The sequence below is a fragment of the Aplidium turbinatum genome, chromosome 3 (assembly GCF_918807975.1).
Source record: "Aplidium turbinatum chromosome 3, kaAplTurb1.1, whole genome shotgun sequence".
Classification (NCBI taxonomy): Eukaryota; Metazoa; Chordata; class Ascidiacea; order Aplousobranchia; family Polyclinidae; genus Aplidium; species Aplidium turbinatum.
In genome coordinates, this window is record NC_137474.1 from 34,818,328 (window position 1) to 34,842,840 (window position 24,513).

At 38.0% G+C, this 24,513-nt stretch overlaps 1 protein-coding gene and 1 non-coding gene across 5 annotated transcripts in view; both read right to left on the reverse strand.

Moving 5' to 3' along the window:
• Positions 1–24,513, reverse strand: part of LOC145767478 (C-type lectin domain family 4 member E-like) — a 33,700-nt gene that overhangs the window by 5,928 nt on the left and 3,259 nt on the right. Inside the window, exons 2-6 of one of the 4 annotated variants that reach the window (XM_082579307.1) lie at positions 16,401–16,511; positions 12,310–12,404; positions 11,595–11,637; positions 11,324–11,404; positions 3,646–3,787 (exon numbers count right to left, since the gene is read on the reverse strand). In XM_082579307.1, coding sequence (XP_082435433.1) covers positions 3,780–3,787; positions 11,324–11,404; positions 11,595–11,637; positions 12,310–12,404; positions 16,401–16,511 — 338 coding nt within the window. In that variant the 3' untranslated portion in view covers positions 3,646–3,779. Of the gene's footprint in view, positions 1–3,398; positions 3,788–4,801; positions 6,045–11,323; positions 11,405–11,594; positions 11,638–12,309; positions 12,405–16,400; positions 16,512–24,513 lie in introns of those variants that run through there. The other 3 variants (XM_082579306.1, XM_082579308.1, XM_082579305.1) reach the window with 3 other exon arrangements.
• LOC145767663 (U6 spliceosomal RNA) lies at positions 7,887–7,994 on the reverse strand. The gene has a single exon (XR_014288832.1). It is a non-coding gene; the product is annotated as a U6 spliceosomal RNA (small nuclear RNA).

The following is a 24,513-nucleotide window of genomic DNA, read 5'->3' on the forward strand; positions in this document are numbered from 1 at the left end:
CCATTTTACAGGAATATTCGTAGTTTCGTATCCACATTTTTGTTGAAAATGCTTTCAGGATGCACCAAATTGAAAGTAATTTTTCAAAATTTTCTTGGGGACGCCCCCCAGACCCCCCGCCGCTGGGTGGTCAACCCTCCCCCCCTTTCAAAATTCTTGACTTCGCTACTGGTTCAAACGGTTTGATTACATTATTATTACAATTGCAGTTTGTGGGTTTTGCGGCCCTTTGGTTTATTATTTCAAATGCACACAAAATATTTTACTAAATCTATTCAATTAAAACTTGATTGATGTAAAAGTTGTAAGCTGGTTGCTTAGAAAATTGAAGTTAAGCATTAATCTACAAATAGATTTCAATAATTTATCTTTGGACAAAACTTTTAGAGTTTTGTGTACAGCTCTAAGGTGGCTGTAATCTTTCAGTACAATGTATAAAATCGTTCAAGTGTTACCACCTTCACTAATAGACTTTACACAAGGCGTCAATAGTCAAGAGCGCCCTCTTCCCTGGATCCGCTGCTGATTTTATAGCGCCATTGTAGTTAATGCTCAAAACCGCTTGCGTGTGCTTAGTAGGTTCCAGGTGTTACCGGCAGGGAATGGAATGGAATGGAAGACGTTTTTTCCATCTTCCATCCTGAGATTTTCTTTCATTCCATCTTAGAAATCTTCCATTCCATCTTCCATTCCATCTTCCATTCCATCTTCCATTCCATCTTCCATTCCATCTTCCATTCCATCTTCCATTCCATCTTCCATTCCATCTTCCATTCCATCTTCCATTCCATCTTCCATTCCATCTTCCATTCCATCTTCCATTCCATCTTCCATTCCATCTTCCATTCCATCTTCCATTCCATCTTCCATTCCATCTTCCATTCCATCTTCCATTCCATCTTCCATTCCATCTTCCATTCCATCTTCCATTCCATCTTCCATTCCATCTTCCATTCCATCTTCCATTCCATCTTCCATTCCATCTTCCATTCCATCTTCCATTCCATCTTCCATTCCATCTTCCATTCCATCTTCCATTCCATCTTCCATTCCATCTTCCATTCCATCTTCCATTCCATCTTCCATTCCATCTTCCATTCCATCTTCCATTCCATCTTCCATTCCATCTTCCATTCCATCTTCCATTCCATCTTCCATTCCATCTTCCATTCCATCTTCCATTCCATCTTCCATTCCATCTTCCATTCCATCTTCCATTCCATCTTCCATTCCATCTTCCATTCCATCTTCCATTCCATCTTCCATTCCATCTTCCATTCCATCTTCCATTCCATCTTCCATTCCATCTTCCATTCCATCTTCCATTCCATCTTCCATTCCATCTTCCATTCCATCTTCCATTCCATCTTCCATTCCATCTTCCATTCCATCTTCCATTCCATCTTCCATTCCATCTTCCATTCCATCTTCCATTCCATCTTCCATTCCATCTTCCATTCCATCTTCCATTCCATCTTCCATTCCATCTTCCATTCCATCTTCCATTCCATCTTCCATTCCATCTTCCATTCCATCTTCCATTCCATCTTCCATTCCATCTTCCATTCCATCTTCCATTCCATCTTCCATTCCATCTTCCATTCCATCTTCCATTCCATCTTCCATTCCATCTTCCATTCCATCTTCCATTCCATCTTCCATTCCATCTTCCATTCCATCTTCCATTCCATCTTCCATTCCATCTTCCATTCCATCTTCCATTCCATCTTCCATTCCATCTTCCATTCCATCTTCCATTCCATCTTCCATTCCATCTTCCATTCCATCTCAGAAATCTCTTCCATTTTCCATTCCATCTTCCATCTTCACATTTTGTGATCTCCGCGTTGAATATGCCACAAATAAACCTAAAAACTATAGGCTAAATTTAAGCTAAAAATTTAACAGCAGTATTTTCCTAAAGATTACGTACCGTTTGGTGTTATAACTAGAAACGTAGATTGATTCTATAAATACAGAAAGAAACAACACCTAGCAAAGTTAAAGAAACTGTTGTAGTAGTCTACGTTGGCAGACCCTGATTTGGGGGGGAGGGGGAGCAGAGAGTGCAGGTGCGCCGGGCCCCCGACTTTTGAAGGTCCCCCCTACGTGGACAAAATGTGATTTTGTGGTATTATTATTTTTTTCTTTCAGCCTTTGAAGTTTCTGCAAAGTGCTGTGTAGAGCAGTATTGGATTAATGCTACTGTAGTTGTAGAGGTGGTTTTTCGCGCTGTAGGTGCAAAAATTTTTTCTTTGCACGTGGGCCCCCGATCTGAAAGTGCCCCAGGCCCCCCATCAGCTAAATCCGGCCCTGTACGTTGGAGAAGATAACAAAGTACCTAACGAAAACTCTTGAGAAGCATCGCAGACAATTGGTGTAATAAAATGCATGTCTTGATAAAGCGTTAGAAAGTTAATGATGGAATTGGGATGGAATGATGGAAGATTGTCTTCCATCCCATCATCAAGATCTTCCATTCCTTTCCATCCTTGACATTTTCCATCTTCCATCCCAAAATCTGTCTTCCATTCCATTCCATCCCATCCCATTCCCTGGTTACCGGAGTGATCTTTGTGCGAACCAAGATTTGCTCTATTAGAATTAGAACTCGCGTGCTTCGTATGTTTCAAGCCAGAACAATATTGATAAACGCTGCCCGTGCGTAAGATAAAAAAAAATCAAAGTAAAACGAAGACCGAGAATCTAATTTTCCTGTTCACCTTCAAACTTTTTATTCAGTGTTGACAGGACACAACCGCGGCCCTAGGTATCGCTCGTCGAACCGACGTCATTCTGAGAGTCGTGGAGGCGCTTGCCAATAAATAATTTAACGTAACACCTGGTTGTTCAAAATTGCATTATATTGTGAAAGTATCGCCGATTGTGAACCTTCATATGCGCAACATGTAGCGATTGTACTTTAATAACGGTTGTTAATTCAACGAAGAGATACAATTGCAGTAACTCTATGACAGCACCTAGACCAGGAAAGCGCAAGGTTACTCGGTGCTGCCAGTCCTTTTTGCATTAATATATGTGTTCTATTTGTGTAATTATTCGATTTGTTTCTCTTGTTGAAAGGACAAATAAAACATCTCTTCCTTCCGCTACGAAAGAAGCTTAAAAAAGGTTGGGGTATTCCTTTCCTTGTGATATGATCACAACTTTGTATCAAAAGACTTAAAGGTTAGATTTGCTAACTCGTCTTAAATTTGATCAACCTTTCGTGTACAGTTAGTTCATTTTCTCTTGCATTGATAAATTCAGCTTCGTCAGCACGTGCCATTATAAATTTGTTGTTGTTGCGTCGCAGGCATGACCTTTTGGTCGCAGGCCTAAAAGTTTCGAAGTTTTTCCAAAATTGTGACACTGAAAAAAATTGAGAACCACAGAAATGCAGCATTGCGATTTCTTTGGAAATCATAATGTGACAATCGCATAACCTATATGAGTAGATAATGAGCATGAATGATTTTGATAAATATCCGAAATAAAACCAAGGTTGAGTTTTTTGTGTCAGTTTCAATTCAGGGGTTTTTCACAAATCCCTTTGCATCTGCTCGAGCAAGAATAGTCATTCATGCTGAACGGTGGATTGTAGGTTGCAGAAATATCGCCGCAATCTTCATTTCCGTTGAGGTTATCTGGTCGTCCTTTTTGCCAGAAAACATTGCTCTTTATTGCCATCACGCTGTCAATCCATTCAAAAGTTCCCTCCACCGTGATGTCGGTCAAACCCACCCAAACTGGCTGATGATCAATCAACAAAAGCCTTCCTATGGTCCTAAGAATATAAATTAATTCAAACTGAGGAAACTGAAGATGTTATTGCTCTAGTCTAGTTGAGCGATATTTTCGTGTCACTTATGAAGAAATTAACTTATTTGGTTGCTGGCAAATGCTAACATTTAAAACCAATGTGAAGGAAGCAAAATAGGTTGGCAATATTGGCTACTACTCTATATTATTAAACTGAAATTACTGTATAAAACCCATGCGTTTGTTGATACTTTATTAATACTCGTCTCCATGTGAAGCGTTGTTCGCAAGGACGCTATAATCTATTTTGTGGTTTGAAAAAGTAGATACAGTAGGCTAAACGGTAATTCACGTGTTTGGTTTGATCACAAATTAAGAAGCCTCCGTTTTGAGAAAGTTGTTTACTGAGTGGGTTCAAAAAGGATGTTGCTGGGTAGAGAAAGGCCTAGAAACCATTCCAATATGCCGGTTGCCTACAAGACTAAAATGACTTGCTGCAGTCAACTTCGTAGAGCAACTATAGGGCTATCTCTTACAAGCAATAAGAGTGAGCTCGTTCCAACGACATTGAAATTAACTACGATTACAATTAGCACATATAAACCATTTTCACACAAACCGCAAATAAACTTAAACTTAATTATTTCAAATCCAAGTAGACTTTCATTTTGTTACTTGCTTTCTGTATCGAAACTAAGCCTTTCTTTGTGCAAACTAAGCTGAATTATCATAAGATGCGCAAGGTGATAATCTGGTTTTATTCTGACGTTTCCTCAATCAGACAAAACTGACTTCTTCAAGGGGTCAAACGTCAGAATAAAAGCAGATTATCACCTTACAGATCTTGTGATAGTTTAGCTTAGTTTGCGTCATAAGAACATATTTTGTTATATAACTAATTACTGGTGGACAGTTTCAATTAATTTTTAATAAAACCTTTTTATTTATTAATAATAATTCGGTCAAGGTTTGTCACGGTTTTAGGTCTAAAAATACAAAGAGGTTCTCAGGTTGACGTCCACATGGCCACAATACTCACAAGCGAGTGCTATAGTCCCTCATTCCAACGGTGGCGAGGTCTCCCCCTATTCCCTTACAAACTTTCCTGCTTTCACTCCAAGTCTGAGAGCCACTGCTCAACTTGTACTGGTATCCATTGTTTGGGGTGTACCAACCAGGTTCAGCCTTTAGTGCTGCCTTAAATGTGGAGGTAATATATTTGTCGTTGAAACATTTTTCCATGAAAGTTACTTTGTTTGTTCATGTGAAATATTGTGCATTATGTTCAAGAAGATGATGCTTCACAAATCTATTCAGGAAACTAAACTCACACCCGCCGATATGCAGCAACATGTTATTTGCAGTGATGTACGCGCATACAAAAAATATTGACGCCATCAGCGTTAACGCAAACGTTCGAAAAAACATACGCCGTATGCGTCAGCGCAACTAGTAAAAAAAGTTGGCGGCGTCAGTGTCAGCGCATACACTAGTGTAAACTAATTTCGTTTGCTAGGTGCCAAACATTCACACGGTATAAACCACTCGAAATTTTATTTTGAATTTTCTCGAAGAAACACAAGCATCTGAAAGTGTTCATCTGACATTTTGCTGTGTTTTGGTTCCAATATGTCTTTGCCCATTGAAAACATTCTTTCAACTGCAGCGCTGGAAGGTATTGGCGTGTTGTAGCGAAAAAAAGAAATTGAAAAGTATGCATTGACGCTATGCGCTAAAAAACCGCGAAAACTTTACGGCGTAGTCTCAAGCGCAAACTATCCAAAAAAGTGTGGCCGCAAGCGTTAGCGTAAACAAATAGTCTACGCCGCAAATTTGCGGCGTAGAATTTGCGGTGTATAGTTACATATCTGGTTATTTGTATAGTAGGCTAGTATCCAGCAACCTTCTGTGTTTTTACTTTTTTGTTCTTACAGTAGTTAATGATCATATAATGACAAGATTATGAATACATTTCGATGTCGTTTATAATACAAAATGACTAGTTGTTACCTACTGTATAGTCTAGCCCAGTGGTTCTCAACTTTTTTTCTTTCGTGGCCCATTTTTGTTAGCATAAAAGTTCTATGGCCCATTCAGTTTTTACGTAAGAAAAAAAATTACAACAAAAGGTTTATAAACAAGAAGCAGCAGAACATTGCCTTTGGAATGTTGCTGGAATCCCTCTGTTGAATCCAGGCGCTGACGCTAATTCACACTATCTTTTCGTTAAAAAAAATTCACATCTTCATCTCTGTAATTTGGATGAACTTTTTCCAGGTGAAGTTTCAGTTTTGATGGCATCAATGAATGATGACTAAGAACTTTACAACATAATACACATTGTCCTTTTTTATCACATTACACATTGTCCATTTTTAATACACTCTGTTATCAAAAATTTATGTACTGGTAGGCTACTGTAGCCTACATACTGAATGTAATTTTCATCAAACTTAAAGCTTCAAGTATTGTCAATTCCTTCCCAAAATAATCCACAAAATAAAATGCTGCAAGTACAGAAGTTCAACAAGGCTACCGCTTATAAAAATGGCTTAATTGTAATCACAAACTAGTCTATTACATCATGTTGTATGTGTGTTGTAAAAACTGAGTAGATTTAAGTCTGTTTGTTGCAATAATTAGAATGATGATTGCCACTATGTAGCTAAAAACAGCAGCATCATTCATTGTAATTAAACAAACACACAAATGTAAAATCGACTATAGTGACAAAAATGGAACAAAATGTTTCAATAAATCTTTCAATTTTTTAAATGTGTCTGTGGCCCACTTCAAAATGCTTTTACGGCCCACCAGTGAGCCATGGCCCACTGGTTGAGAACCGCTGGTCTAGCCCTACAGGTTTAAATAGGCCTAAGTAGACTAAAGTAAAACAGTGAGATAACAAAATTCTGTTTTTGTGGTTGAAATTTGCAGCACAATTAGAAACAGGATCACACCATTAAATTCTAGGGCTGCCAACTATTGGGATGTAGCCTACAGACAGAATTAAGTATCGTTTTATTTTTTGTCGAATCCAAGCTTTCTAAACGTTGGCTAAAGATTTCGATTGAGTGGATCGGAAAGCAAGGTAGCCAAACCTTGTGCCCACCTTCAGTCGTGCCATTAAACATCTTGCCAAATATATTGCCTTATGCTTTGGAGCGGTGTGAACCGGAACCATTTCGAGATTCGAATGAGGACTCTCACCACTCGGCTATGCAGCTGGCTGTATTAACATTTTGGACCTAGGCTACTTTCCATTTATATTTCAGCCATAACTTTTGTTGCTTTATTTAACATTGCGCTCTCAAAAAAATGAAGAAATGACGGCACTTACCGCACTTTGCTGTGTGGTAACAAGTTTACTATTTTACAGTGCTCATTTCATTTCATTAGATAGCGATGTCAAAAAAATAAACTGACATTACTCCACATTAACGCTTTGTAGCCTAATGTTTTAAAAACGTTTGCATTTTTGCAACACTGTTCCTTTGTGTCAATAAACTTAAATCACTGCTGTCATCAAGCAAAGTAGAATATAACCTACATGGTAGCTGCAAGCAAAGTTGACTTCAGAAGACCTGATTGTCCTACAGCAGGGGTCACCAAATGGCAGCCCGCCACGCTGTATCGCTGCGGCCCGCGGAAGGTATCAGCGTACAAGTATACCCAAGAATACTTTTCTTGAGGAGTTAAAGGGCACGAAGGCAAAATACTTTCCGGGAAGCATATTTTCGCATTGCATACGATTCCACCGACCGACCAATCAGATTATAGATCTAGGTGGCGGTTGCTTAAAGTTATTTCAATGCGATGTCCAGCCACACTGTCCCAGTGGTTAATTAAAACGTCTGTTTTCGAATTTCGAAATTGTCTGTGAGCATAGGGTTGCTTATTTTAAGTTTGCAAATGTCATGTAAACACAAGTGCAAGTTTCACCGTTATTGTGTTTCACGAGCAGTGTTCTCTTTATGCAAGTTTTTGTTGGCAAAATGGGTCGGTGTGCCAACTCAATTTATAATAAATTGGCAAAATATTTCATATAAATTTAGAGACTTTTTCTGATTATAGGGCTTTTATGAAAATATTTAGCTTAGTACAGCAAAACGCTTTTTTTTTTAAGAAATATGGAACGCTTTACGATTTTGCGTGTCATCCTTGCGCAGGAGCCATGCTAATATTCTCTGTATCGTTCCAATTATAGTATTATGTAATGCCGAAGCAAGTACTGCAAAATGTTGTTAATCAACAAATTCTTGCCACGCTGATGAGCACCGCAAGTGACAGTTGTTAATCATAAAAGAAAGACGGTTTTACAGACTCTCACAAAAAAAAAAGAAAAATCAACTCATTGCTTTTTTAGAGGGAAGACTGTTTATAAATTACGATAGAATTACAATATTTCCGTGATTTCCACAAGCGTTTGTTTCATGGTAACTGGTTTCTTTTTCCCTGTTATTGGAACCTATTATTTGCTGATATGTTTGCAGGTCACTATTTTTGCCTGTATTGCGATGTGTCAAACATTTCCATGTTTACTGAAACTGTTAATTGCAAGATATCTTTTGCGAAGCGAAGTAACAACACCATAGCGAGGCGAGTAGTTTCATCAGAATATTCATCGCCAACCAAGACTCATAAGTGCACAAAACAAGTGGTCTCTATTTATTAGGCATTGCTAAAAAAGTCAAAAGTGTTGTAAAAGGAGCTTGGCCTGGCAGTAGCGTTATTCGATTAATTTTGTTGCTGCGGTATTGTAACATATATATGAACAACATGTAACGCTGGATACTGGGTACGAAATGCGTTCTTTTCTAGCATAAGAGTCAACTTACCTAACATGTTATTAGTGCGGCCCGCCACAGCTCTCCTTAGCGTCAAAATGGCCCGCATGCAAAAAAGGTTGGTGACCCCTGTCCTACAGTATCAGGCTCAACAAAACTGTAGGCCCACCGATAGTAATTCAAAAAGAGCAACCAGGGACCTCAGAATACCGGGACCGCTCACTGGAGAATTTTCGGTGCTTTAGTGGCCACTAGTAGGGTAAAAAAAACACACACGTTTTTGAGAATTATGAATGTGATTCTTTGAGGTCGGTACTCGGTAGTGGTCTGTTTTTTGCAAGCAAGTGGTGTGATGAATACTCATGAATCCTTCTTGGTAAATGACAACCTCTGGTTATATGAACAGGTTTGTGCTCTTTTTACTGCAGCATGATTAATTATTGAATGACTATATAATTATTAAATAGTTAATCATTAAATTCCTTATCCATTAAGTTTGTTGTTGTGAACAATTCAAAAGAGCTTCATGAATGAAAGTATATTATACCATAATGTACTTTCCAGGTGTATTCAGTGAATCCACTGCCAGAGGTTTGGAATACTATCCCAGCACCTACCCTCCATTCATGCAGACTGCTCGGTACGTGAAATTTGTGAACAACATAATTATGGAAAATCATGTCAGTAAAAGCACCATATAAAGGTAAGTCTTGTTTCTGAATTAAATAGGTACTGTCGCTACGAACAGTCACACAATAGTTATGGTTTTAAAAGCATTTTTTTAATCTGGCCAGCACTCAAAATCCAGGTCTGGTATATCCCTATTAGTGTCTACTAAAGTACTGTATATCATATTATACACAAAATAATTCTGGTTATGTTTTGGTAGATTTAAGAAAAAGAGACCAAATGTATATGGAGATGAAGGTAGTAGATGGTGAAAATCATGCAGCATTGGCATACTTGCAAGAAGCAACACAACTCTTAAAAAAATGGCAAGCATCTCATAGATCTGGACTTACAACCGAAACCTTCACAGCGTGCATACAAACTATGGGGGTACTCCCTGAATTAACTCGGCATTTGCAAGATAAACACAGTTTCCAGTAGCTATGTTCTGTCTGGCAAACTAATATCGGATCCTTTGCAATCATCAGTTTAAGCAGAGCCACAATAGTGGGTAGATTGCTTGACCCACGTGCTCCGTTGAATTCTGTTGTTTGTACTTTGTATGCTTGTGATATTTGATGTATGTTCCTACTTGAAGTCTCTGGCCTGACCAGACTGAGATACGAATCCGGTGAACAGTTACAATAACTGTTTGTACCTTTTCGGAAATGTCCAAGCATTGTTATGTTCAGGCTATCCAGTATCCACACCACCTTACTATTTTTATTAAAGAAATGTGGCCTTTTTCTCCAAAAAGGTTAGATGTGTTAAATGTCATTATCAAATTAAAACGGTCTAGTTTTAGTGTAGTACCGGTATTTGAAGAAACTTTCCCTTTTACGCATTCACTGTTACATCATTATCGCTGCAAATTGTATTATATCCTTTGGAAGCCAACTTTGCTACCGCTTATTGGTAATATACTTGTGATAATCTCTAAAATGTGGTCTGACGAAGCGTTATGTATTGACCTCTTAGAACATTAATTTAAGAGAACATTAACAAGTTTGCAGGGTTTCCAAAATCTACCCTACTAGTGTCCGGGGCAAAAACAAGTGAGCCATCCCGTACTTAAGAGATCCCTGAGAGCAACAAAGGAAATTTAGTTGAAAACCTGAGTGGAGTTGCATTTCAAATATATCATGTGTCACTATTAGCCCGCTAGGCTATTAGGCTATAGCTCAAATAGGAAGTTTCGTTTCATACTTTGACGTCACAAGAAAGCTTAAGGTCTTGAAAGTTTAGAAAGCTTGCCCACGTCATCACTAAAAAGACGTAGCCGATTTTGAAACAAGAGATGCCTTTAGGTTTTAATTCGCTTTCTTCATATTGTTGAAATACGAATATAGATCGAAGTAGTTGTAATTTACTATTACACTAGTAATGTGGGGAGAAATTGATTAAAAATGAAAAAATATGGATTATTAAAACCCTTTAACTGTCACGCTTTTTTGATGAAGAGAATTTAGCTTGAGCAAGGCTTTCATTTTGAACTGCTGTAGGCCTATTTTGAGAATGGTAACTGCCAGAAAGAAAATCTATCCATGAAAGTCGTTGTATTTTCAACAGTCTTTAGAAATATGTTTACAAATTTTGTGTATTTTTATTTGAAAGTAGCCTACCTTAAATGACTAAAATTTCTGACAAAATACAAAATTTTTGCGTTTTTTGAATTACTTTCCGTTTAGATATCTAAAAAAATCTTCAAACTGCGATAAATTTCATCGGCAGATGTCAGGCATTTGCTACGCTTTCTATACAAAGGTTGTCACGGTGCTGTCTATGCGTTATGCGAAGTACCACATAAACTTCACTTTGCACCAGAAATAAAAATTCTCTGTAAATAATTGAAAATTGCATAAAAATTCCAATATAAACCTATAGCAATTTTTTTCATCTTTTGGAAAATACAAGTCATCCTCTTTCTAAAAAAGTAACACCCATGCAGTTTGGTAAACAAAGACCAGAGTTACGGTAATTGCAAACAGTGTGTATTTTTTTAGGGCTCGTGCTCTTTAATGAGCCCGTGGTAGTTAAGGGTTTAAAAAATGCTTCCAATTACATATTACATTCAAAACCATTAAGTCCCTTATTTTCTAACTCACTCGATAAGTTAGTAAGTCTTCCACTCAAGTTCTGAAAGTTCATGGTGAGGTTTTCAAAGTTCTCTTTCAATTTGGTATTGCCTGTGGAAACAAACATTCATATAGGCTACAATCTGTTCAATAAAATAAATCTTGATTTATCAAATGTAATGAAATATGACTCCAGTTCAGTGCAAACCAAAAGTCTTGTCCGACGCCATTTCTAAATTCTAGAATAAAAAATCGCTTTAATATTTTTATTATAACAGTTTGCATGCTTGCGTAAGTTTACTTTGTCTCAACGCTGATAGTTCGGTTTGAGTGTCATTCAGAACCTGAAATTAAAAAATGCTTTTAAACAACACTTTTCAAATTTCAAGAAAAAATAATATTGCCTTAATATCACAAGGCTAAGAACAGAATAGGCCTAGGCTACATCGGTTTGTTTGGAACTTTATGTTAATGAAAATTGTTAGTTTTAAAAAACAAACAAGATATTAATATTAGTTGACGTTTGCAATCACAGGCAATGCGGACAAAGTATCCTAAAGTAGATCAACTTTTTATATCTCCCGCTTCAACATCGTTACCACCTGTGTCCGACAAATTTTTCGTAAGCAATTGTTCGTAAAGCAATTCTTCGTAAGCAATTGTTCGTAAAACAATTCTTCGTAAACTTAATTCTTCGTAAAACAACTCTTCCTAAAGCATTTTTTGTGCATGCAGTTGAAATTTGATGTATACGAAGAAATGCTTCACGAAGAATTGTTTTACGGATTTCATTTTACGAAACACAGTTTACGAACAATTGTTTTATGAAAAACTGTTTACGAAGAATTGCTTTACAAACAATTGCTTACGAAAAATTTGCCTATAACCGTTACCACCACAAGCAAACACATCAAAAACATATCATATTTATTTATAGTACAATCGTTTGATTAGATAAAAATCGTGTCATATTCGTTAGTGTTATCACAGCACAACACTTTGAGAGCATAAGGAACCTTGACCAAAGCTGCGAGACCGAGACTAAAGCCGAAGATAGCGATTATGCCAACAACAATCAACTCATTCCTCAGAGGTTTCCTTTTTCCATCACCTGAAACATGAAACGAAGCGTGAGCTAACAATAACAGTAATAAATCGTGGTAGCAGCAAAGTGAAGAATTAGTCAGTTACATTACATTTAAAACGTGATATGATCTGGTTCGATTGAAGGAAAAAAGTAATGAAAAAAAAAGCTTACTGACACGCTATCAGTAGCGTAGCCACGTGAGGGATCAAAGGGAACCATCGCCCTTCCAAATCTTATTTTATCTTGTTCTCAAAATTAACATTTCCCCCAAAAAATGGGTTTTAATATTATTACAATATTTTAATGACACGCGTGTTATGTCGAATAACGTTATATAAATGTTTAAATGCATCCAGTAGCTATATTTTTAAACAAACTCTTTATTTCAAATCAAAATGTTTGCTCCCCTCAAAGTTTCTTTATGGCTATGTCACTGCACCCAACTCATTGTACCTTTGTTTAATTATTGAACCAGAAAAGCATAAAAAAAACTTTGGACGTTTGTGAATAAGATGACATGAGCGATTGGATATCGAAATATTGCCATAATCTTCTTAAAAACTGGTACAGTGGTAGCTCCTACACTGCTCTATCATTGTGGGTTAATAATAAAGTTCTAATTGAATGCTCTCATTGAAGTTAATAATGAATTTTACTGAATTTTTTATCTACTTCAAATCATTCTATGTTTTTATAGTAGATCAGTGAATGCAAAAGTTTATACCGCTACCCAATTGCGGGCTTTTTAGCAATTTTTAGTAGGCCTTGGACCAGTGGCTTACGCAGGATTTTCTCAAGGGGGGGGGGGGGGGGCATTGAGAGTAGCGTAGCCAGGAATTTTGAAATGGCGGAGGGTTGACAAACGGCGGGCGAAGCCCGACGGCGTTTTCGCCTAAGACTACACCCAGCGGCGGGGGGTGTGGGGGGCCTCCTCCAGAATTTTTTGAAAATTTACTTTGAATTTGGTGCATTCTAAGAGCATTTTCAACAAAAATGTGGGTATAAATATTCCTGTAAAATGGTGCTGTCAGGTGGCATAGCAAAATGATAAGATCATGTTTTCTTTGGCATTTTTCGGAAATAAAGCTAAGTCTCTATGTTTTGTTGTTGTTAATGCCTGGCTGAGATATTTGATTGTTTGGTATTGGCAAAACTCGCTCTTTTAATGCAGTTTTGTTTAAAATTAAGCATTTTTTTTTAGATTGAAAGCATCATTCCCAAGCTTAAAGAGATTGAAAGCGTCATTCTCAATATCGTGACACGACAGAGCAATGCAAAACATATTAAATGCCTTAATCGACGTCGTTAACTACTAAAATATTTTTAAGGGGGTGGGGGGGCATGGCCCAATGGGTTCTCTGCGTAGTGCCCTGGACTATTTGTTATCATTTTAGTTTTATAAAGTGGTTGTGGGCCGCGTGATAGTTGTAGCCTGTATTTATTGTATTTTAAAAGCTAGTGCGATTACTTCGTAATCCATTTAATATTGATGCTAACAACTTCAGACCAAAAAAAAAGAAGTAGGCTAGGCTTAGAACTACGTTTCAACTGAAATTATTGCAACTTCAATGCAATGCGGATCTGCAGAGCAAAGCGCTCAAAAGCAATACAAAAGGCAATTACTATCAGTGGCTACAACTGTCCTGCAGTTTTGGCAGGAATTTCATCACGAACAATTATCTCCATATTTGAAAAAAAAGCGAACTGAATAGTATCTATGTCCAGCAACCAACAGTTTGGCAGTAGCCTACGCATATTTGAGAGCAGTTTTTGTCAGCGATGAACCAAATAAAATCATCTAGAAAAAACCGCTCTCTCGAAAAATTTTCTAGTTACAACAACAACAACAAAAATTTTGTTAGAATTTGCTACAAATCAATACAATTAATTTCATTCATCGCATTGAACGGTTAAAAACGAAACTTAGATTATTGCATTGCAAAACGTGACCTGTCAAACATTGTGTTTTTTCGAGCTGCGAAGCAGTAAGCTCTGGTTATTCTGGCCATTTCTGGCAATGGTATATGCGAGGGATAATAAGTAAACAAAATCTGTCAAGTTGAGAAACTTGTCTAATTTCTTGATAGAGCTTTCGCCGTCACAAAAGCGGCATCTTCAATATCTTAATCATATAGAATGTATAGTACATTGTCAAAATATCATCAAATTCCTGGAGTCAATTTACCTTACCTACGGTACAACTGAGCAAATTGCATTTACGATTTTTGTTAGCATTGTTTTTAAAAACGCAATTTTTACCTATCGCTTTTAGTTATCCGATATAATTTAAGAAAGTTCCAAAATATTCGTAGCAAGCTATTGCATTATACATTTATACAAGCCATTGATATTTTTGTTCAACAAATTATTTGTTTTGCTGTAATGGTTTCAAACGAATGGGCCTTATAATTAACGAAAGAATGTTTCGGGCCACGATGAAAAAAGTTTACTGATCACTGCCAAGTAAAATTGCAAGTGTGTTTGCCAGTAGAATTAACAGGGGAGTCCAGAGGGTACATTTTCACCCGAGCCCAGGTAATTTCAGGGAATCAAAACATTTCCAGAGCGCCTTGAAAGTTTAAAGAAAACGTTGCGTTTAATGTTGCTACTATGATGCATTTTTTTTGCGGTGCCTTGCTATTGGAGCAAAAGAATATCATTGATAGTGGGCACAAATTAGCTTCTCAATGGCCCTTACGTTTGCCACACCTGAGTTTTATAACCTTTTTTGATGTACACAACCCCTTTTAATGAGATATATCGTACACGGTAAGCATAGAAAACGTGATAGAAGGTTTACAAAGATTTAAAAACGACTTATTACTAAAATCATGGCAGACTTTAATAAATCATATTAAAATAAGGAATAGGCCGTGTGTGTAAGATCAAACCAATAAAAATAAATGATGTAAACTGTAAAGGAAAACATTTGCCTTGCCCAGTGATGGACTTAGGTTTGGTTGGGACCAAGGAAAAAACTACAAGGGCCATTTTGGCAATCACTTAATACATATTGCCGTAAATTTTATAAGCAAGCCTACTACATTTTTGGTGAGGCTCCGTTTTGTATAATAAATGTTGCAAGCTTTTAGTAATCTAAAAATCAAAAAATGACTTAAAAGTTGAAACAGTGTGACTTTTTTGATTTAATAAATGTTCGACTGAATAGTTTAATGTTTTTGAGTTTTCATATTAAAACAAACGTTGAATCAAACACAAAAACAGGAATGTTAAACATTTTTACTAAGAGAGAGCTAAGATGACTATTTCATTGGTGTTTTACCTATAAGTCCACCATTGGCTTATATAGTAGGCTATGCCACAATATATTCGAGACAAAGTTGTCAAATTTGCATCTTTGTCATACAAATTGATGAAAGAAATTGCAAGAAAAAAGGCTAATAAGTGCAAGATAAAGCGACACTGGTTTGATTCTCGGGATTTTCGCTTTAGCAACGCATTATGAAGACTGCTCTCCATTCTGAAGTACCTAATAAATGAAATAACTTACAAACTCCAGTTCGACAATAATCGGAAAAAACTTCACACAGTGACCGGGCCTGCGTTAGTGGTTCAAAACTTCTACCTGCCAGGATTACACTTTTAAAAAAGCTTTCTCATTATATTCTTATAATGCTCAACCCGTTGTGTTGTTGAGCCTTGCCTGTCTGCGGTAGCTACAAAAGTAAAACTAAATATAATAACCAAAAAATTCAAGTGACAATAAAATATCTAGAAACTACTCCAGTAATATCTGACAACCATCAAAAAAAACATTGAGGAAGCGAAATGTTGTTGGGTACCACTGCTTTGTAAAGTTAATAAAACAACTAACCGTGAGGAAGGGAGCGCTTAACGGAAACAGTTTAACTGACTTGTAAAGGTGGTGGTCGACAGTCTGTGGCAGAATTAGTGGTGGTATATAGGCTACTGACAAGCCCAGCCTCATGGGTGAAACACGGTACTTATTGCCATCAATTCATGCTATAATCAGCTGCTGAGAAACAAAAAGCAACTAACCATGTAGATTGATGGACGAACTGATTGTTGAGTATTCAGAGCTACTCTCATCCATTGTGCTTATAGAACATGCTTCGTTTGGAAATCCGGTGGCATCCATTGATGATTCACCTTCGAGTAGCAGAATATAATAAGCAAATTCGAGTAATACTGTACAATATAATTCTTCAGCTTGTTTCTATTAGTATTTCTAAACTTAACACAGGACACAAATTACTCAACTCAATACCTACAAACTCACTGGAAGAAAGTAAAAGAGAAATATGGAAACTTTCAAACAAAATTACGACGTTATTTTGGATACTTTCTGATTGCAATAGACCTTTTCCGAGCTGATATCAGTCAAGCGTAACCGGGTAAACACAGTCCTCTGAGACGGCGCAGTCAGAACTGATTTTGTTTGAAACTTGTTGCATTTTTACTCGTATTGTAAGTTGTAACGACATCGCAACATTTTCTAAGTAGTTTTTATCTGGACAAACATGTGTTTTAATGTCTATGAAACCTTTTGTAAGTTCGTTTCATTTTCTGCATTTCGTTTCTCGTTGGTTTCATTAGTTCTGTATTCATAGTTCTGTATTCAGTTTCATTGCTGTATTTCGTACAAATTTGTACAAGAAAATTTATAATTTCGATTGTAGTACAGTATAATCCCCGCTTATTAATCCCACGGTTATAGCTTAAAGCTTAAAAGACATTTTGAGCCAGGATATTAAAAACTCTCTCAGCATATCTCCAGAACTGGCAACTGAAACTGAGCGAACCAAAACTGTGACAGCAGCTTTCCACCTACACAATCCGGAAGCTGATCGTGAGCTACATGTTGAGAACAATGGAAAATGTCTATCCTTATGCCCCAAACCAAACTACTGTATTTTAGGCTGACACTGACACTAGACAGATCGCTCACAAAGCACCACCATTTGGTGTCACTGCGAAACAAACTGACATCTCGCGCTGCGCTACTACAGCACAACCACTGTCTCTTGGCCGACGGACACTGGAGCCTAACCATCTTTTCCACCCCAAGATTTCTGCTTCCCCAAACGAGCACCCCTAGCGACTGAAATCAAGACACCCATTCGTGCCACTCCAGCCTTCTGATCAACGGAAAGGCCTACGCCTCGTGGATGATGAAATCAAAGACTGGCTGCTCTCTAGTAGCCTTCCAGTGTAGTCCGGGAACATCGTGAGTCTGGGGTGGTAAAGGATAGACCCTCGGCTCCAGAGGCTTACACGACGACGACGAAGCCCACGGTTAATAGGTCCTTCCCCCCGCTTAGAAGCCCATTTTGGTCTATTCCGGAATTACTGAAGGTATAAGAGTGGCAGAAAATCGTCCCCGCTTAATAAGCCCAAAATCGTCCGGTCCCGATGTGGGATTAACAAGCGAGGATGACCACATTGAAATGGACATTACTTTGCAATGTTTTTACGCAAAATTATATGCTTCTGATCCGTTTGGGTCGCGAAGATTTCGAACGATTGTTTTTTGGGTCACGCCAACAAGTATTTGCGGACCCCTACGCTATGGTGTCTATATTTTGTATGGGCACTTTGTTTCCAAAATTTGAAATTGACTTTCCTGAGCAGAAAAATCTATCACCTTCCCATCTGGAGAAGCTCCCAGGTGTGAACAGCCAGGATTTACTATTAGGCCACAGCCACAGTCATATACTTGTAAGGTTTGGCGTATTTCCTTGGTCATTTTGGGCAACATAAAGTGCACGTGCAGCTTTCTCGTTACTTCGACCATGTACTAGTGGTTTGGCACTACATTTATAAGCAGAGAAAATGGATTTGAAAAATGAGGCTGAGGGTGCAGCGTTCTTTGCACACACTTTTCGAAAAATAGAAGAAGTTAATCAAGAACATCTACTTTTAAACCAAAGGTCACCGTCACATTGTTCAACTGTTTCTTTTTCTAGTATATGTGCATTCTTCAGAGATACCGGTACTTCGGTAGTGCATAGTATTGCCAGTACTTTATCAGAAAGAGTTTGATGTTGCATTTGAAATCGTGGCACTGTAGGCAAATCGGGAAAGTTGGCAGTGTATCTTATAGCCTTACTTTTTTGTTTACCAAGGAAAATACACAATTTAGGCTTGCAGGCTACCGGTTCGGTAGTTAATTAACATAATCTGAACTGAATCTCAACATCATCTGAATTTCTGACTTTTTAGCCTACCGGTATTCAAGTTTACACATGATCATAACTTACCCTGGGCCTGTTACAAACGAATGCAAGATTATAGGTTTCATAGACATTAAAACACATATTTGTCCAGATAAAAACTACTTAGAAAACGTTGCGATGTCGTTACAACTTACAATACGAGTAAAAATGCAACAAGTTTCAAACAAAATCAGTTCTGACTGCGCCGTCTCAGAGGACTGTGTTTACCCGGTTACGCTTGACTGATATCAGCTCGGAAAAGATCTAATAAAGAGTAGAAAAAGAAGAGAAAGGCCTTTGTGGTTTTCGAGTAGTATTGCAGCAGACTACATTTCATAGTAGCCTATACATTTTAATAGCTACGACTTTTCATATCTTTCTTCCACATTCAACAATTTATTGTATTATAACGTAAATGTATGTTGAACTACTCCTATAAGATTGAATGTAAACGTTTTAAAACGTTCACACATCTTGGTTTTTCAATTCCTAGAATTTCAACTGGAAACTTTGACTTGTCAGGACTTTCGATGCATTTCAATTGGCACAAGCATTTTATCAGAAGCAGTTGCTTGCAAAAATAAAACCAAAACCATTTTCTCACAGCCTTGGAAGGATGGAAAGGAATGGAAGATCTTCGATGATGGGATGAAAGTAGGGTTGCCAGATGTTCACTATTTTAGTGAACAAATTACTATTTTAAGAAAATGTTCACTGTAAACTATTTTGCTAATAGTGATAGTGAACATGTTCACTATTTTGACAATTAATTTTTGTCTACAATTCTTGTAGTGTTTCGTCATAGAAACCATTGTTACGTTTCACTAGCCTATCGTTTGTACTACGTGCGACTGTTACGAGACTAGACATGAGATAGATTCAGCTGAGAGAAAGTACAATAAAGTGGTCTGTGTGTAATCTATTAAAGTGTGGTATATCTAAGTTAATCAAACGGAAATACAACAATGGCGACGAGGATTTAAGTGAAAGATGGCTGAACAAGTTACTGTAGCCCGAAGCAACCCGCTGGTCTGCGAACTAGGCAGTCTCAAATCGTTTCAAGTGCAAGGTGATCCACATGGTTTAGGACAAAAATGGAAGCAGTGGAAAAGGTCATTTTCTCTTTTTACTGTCAGTAAAGGAATCGCAGACGATAAACAAAAGCAAGCGTTGTTGTTACACACAGCTGGAGAAGAGGTTCAAGAAGTTTATTTCAGCCTCGTGGACGAAAATGACGACAGTAAGTCTTTTAACGATACTCTAGCAATTTTGGATGAGTACTTTTTGCCTAAATCTAATGTTCCTTTTGAAAGATACAAGTTTCGACAGCTGACGCAAGCCCAAGACGAGACAATTGATAAATTTATTTGCCGTTTGCGCCAGCAAGCAACCTTGTGTGAATTTGGAACCAATAGAAATGACTACATTCGAGATCAAGTTATTGAAAAATGTGCTTCTAACACATTGAGAAGGAAGCTGCTCGAAAAAAATAATCTAGTTTTGAATGATGCCATAGTTATTGCAAAAGCTCATGAAGATGTCGAAAATCAATTAAAGACAATGCAGCCTACGTCATCAGTTCATGTCAACGAAGTGCGCCACCCAGAGCATCGACGCGCATTGCCTTCAATTAAGAAGGAAGGGAAAGTATGTTTTGCTTGTGGTAAGACTGGACATTTTAAGTTTGATCAACAATGCCCAGCAAGAGGCAAGCAATGTAACAAATGTGGCAAAGTCGGACATTTTGCTTTACAATGTCGAACACGGTCCCGAACGAATAGATGTGTGACGTCACAATATCCTTCTGACGTCAAGATGAATCGGAATACGCCGTCGCGGAGACCAGTGCAGCGCAAGTCCAATACCAATACATTAGAGGAAGAAGAAGGAAAGACTTTTATTTTCGCAGAAAACGAGGAGAGCAACAAAGAAGAACTTTTCAACTTACAAGGGACACGTAAGAACTCTTGTACAATAACTTTGAAAGTTGGTGGTGTAAAATTATCTGATGTTTTGATCGATTCAGGTGCTGCCAGTAATGTGATTAGTAAAGATACTTGGGAATGGTTAAAATGTCGTAATGTTGTTGCCCAATGTCGGAAATCAGCTAAATCTTTGTATTCATATGGGAGTACTACACCATTACCTACACTAGGTACTTTTACTGCAGAAGTAATTTGTGAGGATACTAACTGTGCCTGTGTAACTGATTTTATTGTAGTTAACTGTGATGCACCTAGTCTCTTAAGTAGAGATACTGCAGAAAAATTAAGTGTATTGCGTATTGGCCCTTCACGTGTAAACAATCTGTGTAATGATGTTTTTGATAGTTACCCTAAACTGTTTAATGGGGTGGGACTTTTAAAAAATTATGAATTAAAGTTACACATTGACACATCGGTAAAGCCCGTGGCTCAACCAGTACGTAAAGTTCCATTTCAACTTAGGGGTAAAGTTGAGTGCAAATTGCAAGACCTACTCGACGCAAACATCATTGAAGAAGTTCCCGAGGGACCTACAGGTTGGGTTTCACCCGTTGTTATTATCCCAAAGCCAGATGGGGATGTACAATTGTGTGTAGACATGCGTCGAGCGAATGAAGCAATCATCAGGGAACGACATCCCATTCCAACAATTGAAGATTTGTTGCATCGAATGAATGGTAGCACTATGTTTAGTAAACTCGATTTAAAGTGGGATTTCCATCAAATTATCTTAGAGCCAGAAAGTCGTTACATCACAACATTTGTGACGCATAAAGGACTGTATCGCTATAAACGTTTGATGTTTGGAATCAATTCCGCTCCAGAGAAGTACCAAAAGATTCTGTGCGATGTGTTGAAGAAATGTCAAGGAGTAGCCAACATCGCAGACGATGTAATTGTGTACGGGAAGAACAAAGAAGAACACGACCATAGATTGATTAATGTTTTAGAAAAACTACAGGAAGCCGGATTAACCTTGAACAAACATAAATGCCAATTTCGTTTACCGAAGCTGACGTTTTTTGGACACAATCTGAGCAAGCAAGGTGTCAGTCCTAGCGAGGAAAAAGTCGCAGCAATACTGAATGCAGAACCACCGAAAACTTCAAGTGAAGCAAGATCATTTATGGGATTGGTTCAATACTCTTCTAAATTTATTCCAAATCTTGCTACGATCGCTAGGCCTATACTTGATCTGACAAAGAAAGAAGTTAAATTTGAGTGGAAGCAGAAGCAGCAACAAGCTTTTGAACAGCTGAAATCATTGATGACCAAAGCTAATGCCTTAGCATTTTTCCGAACCGATTGCAAGACACGCATTATTGCAGATGCATCACCAGTCGGTTTAGGAGCTGTTCTTACACAGCTACAGGATGGGTTATGGCGCGTAATTGCCTATGCGTCAAGGAGTGTTTCTGACATTGAGAAGCGTTATAGCCAAACAGAAAGGGAAGCTTTAGGGTTAGTTTGGGCATGTGAACGCTTTAATCTGTATGTGTTCGGGAAAGAATTTGAGCTGGAAACAGACCATAAACCTTTACAGTTTATTTATAACAAAACGTCCAAACCCTCTGCCAGAATAGAAAGATGGGTTTTAAGGTTACAAGCTTATGATTTCAAAGTTGTTTACAGACCGGGACGTACGAACATTGCAGATGCCTTATCAAGACTCAACTCCACACAATCAACAGAAGACGGTTCGCATGAAGAGTACGATTTTGCGAGGTTAGTAGCAATAAGCAGTACTCCAGTTGCATTAACACCGCTAGAAATTGAAAGAGAGTCTGCTCGTGACAAGGAGTTTGAAGAAATTCGAAAATATGTCAAATCTGGCGATTGGTCAAAGTGTTCTCAATTTAGCTATTTACATGTCAAGGATGAACTTTGTTGTTATGGTGAATTAATTTTAAGAGGAACACGACTAGTAATTCCAAAGTCTTTGCGAGAACGCGTTTTGGAGCTCGCACATGAAGGACACCAGGGAATCGTTAAAACTAAGAATAGACTACGCACGAAAGTGTGGTGGCCTAAAATGGACAGTGATGCAGAGAAGTTGTGTAGGAAATGTCATGGTTGCCAAGTGACAAGCGAATATGCAAGACCGGAGCCGATGACAAGAGTGGTTCCTCCGAACGGTCCATGGCAAGCTTGTTCTGCTGACATTCTTGGACCGTTGCCAAGCGGTGAAAACATTTTAGTTATTGTAGACTACTACAGTAGGTACTATGAAATAGCTGTCTTGAAGTCTACTACCACCACGAAAATAATAGACGCAATTGTGCCTGTGTTTGCACGATTCGGTGTGCCAGTTTCTTTGAGAACTGATAATGGGCCACAATTTGTTTCTTCAGAGTTTGAAAATTTCTTAACCGAGTACGGCATAAAGCATGAAAAGTCGACGCCATTGTGGCCACAAGCAAATGGAGAGGTGGAGCGACAAAACAGAACGTTGATGAAAGCGATCAGAATTGCACATGTGGACGGAAAAGAATGGAAAGAGGAGATCAGTAAATTCCTGATGGCTTATCGATCGACACCACAGTCATCCACTGGTGCATCTCCGTACTATTTGATGTTTGGACGAGAAATGAAAACGAAACTTCCAGAATTGTGTCGTGAGCCACAACAGTTCGACGAAGAAGTCAGAGATCGTGATTGGGAGAACAAATTGAAAAGTAAAAGCTATGCTGACGAAAAAAGGGGGGCTGTAGAGTCGGAAATAAAAATGGGTGATGAAGTCTTAGTTAGAAATCCTAAAACTTCTAAATTGTCTCCTACATTTAAACCTGTCCCTCAAACAGTTGTCTCGAAAGAAAAGGGTGAGGTTACTGTTATGGATAAAGATGGTATTGAACTAAAACGTAATTCGTCTTTCTTTAAGAAGTATATCAGTCCAGACAATAGTCCTTGTGAAAGTGAGACTTACGACTCACCACTAGTCACTGTCGATGAATCAGATTCAATGAATCTATCACCCCCACGTTTACAAATGCCAGAACGTAGATCTTCTCGCTGTATAACTAAACCAACAAGGTTTAATGACTATGTTCTCACATAAACATGTTTACTGTATGTGGTAATATTGTGTAGTTCTGTTTTTACGTGTATTGGAGTAACCTACCACATACTAACAAATTTCTTATTTGTTTATGTCTTGCTTCATACTTGCATATTAAGGCATATCGTCGAAATAGTAATAGCCTGATCTGATGTTCTATGTACATACCGTTTGTGTCACCAATAGTTTCGTAATTGAGTCGCCACTAAAGTGCAGCTGTAGCAGTTCATAAAAGCTCATTCATGTTCTTGTTTTTCAATGTTAAAGCTGCATTAACTATATGATCTGCACCGTATTTTGAAGTTTTAAAAAAAAGGAGGGATGTAGTGTTTCGTCATAGAAACCATTGTTACGTTTCACTAGCCTATCGTTTGTACTACGTGCGACTGTTACGAGACTAGACATGAGATAGATTCAGCTGAGAGAAAGTACAATAAAGTGGTCTGTGTGTAATCTATTAAAGTGTGGTATATCTAAGTTAATCAAACGGAAATACAACAATTCTGTCAATATATTTTAGCCAATAGCCATGGATTAACCAGTGACTATACACTTCTGCTGCTTAGAGAGTAAAAGCACATGAGTCTGGTGCTTTGAGGAAAAACCCCTAATATGCTACCTCAGTGTAATTTTGCCAAAGCCGGGCTTGGCCAGCACGAAGTCCAACAGTGGAGTGTACACTGTACTGTACAGCCTAGGTATCCGACAAACTGAAAGCCACTAGCCTGAGCAACTAACAGCCTAGAAGTTTGGCCATTTAACTGTTTGTTTATAGACTGTGTAGGCCAGCTACTCAATCATGTGTGGTGTGGCTAATAAGTTAAGATCATCGCTGGAAAAGTGGACTAACTTCTTTCGGAAAGAAACTGCACCTAAGTTGTTAAAATTTGTCC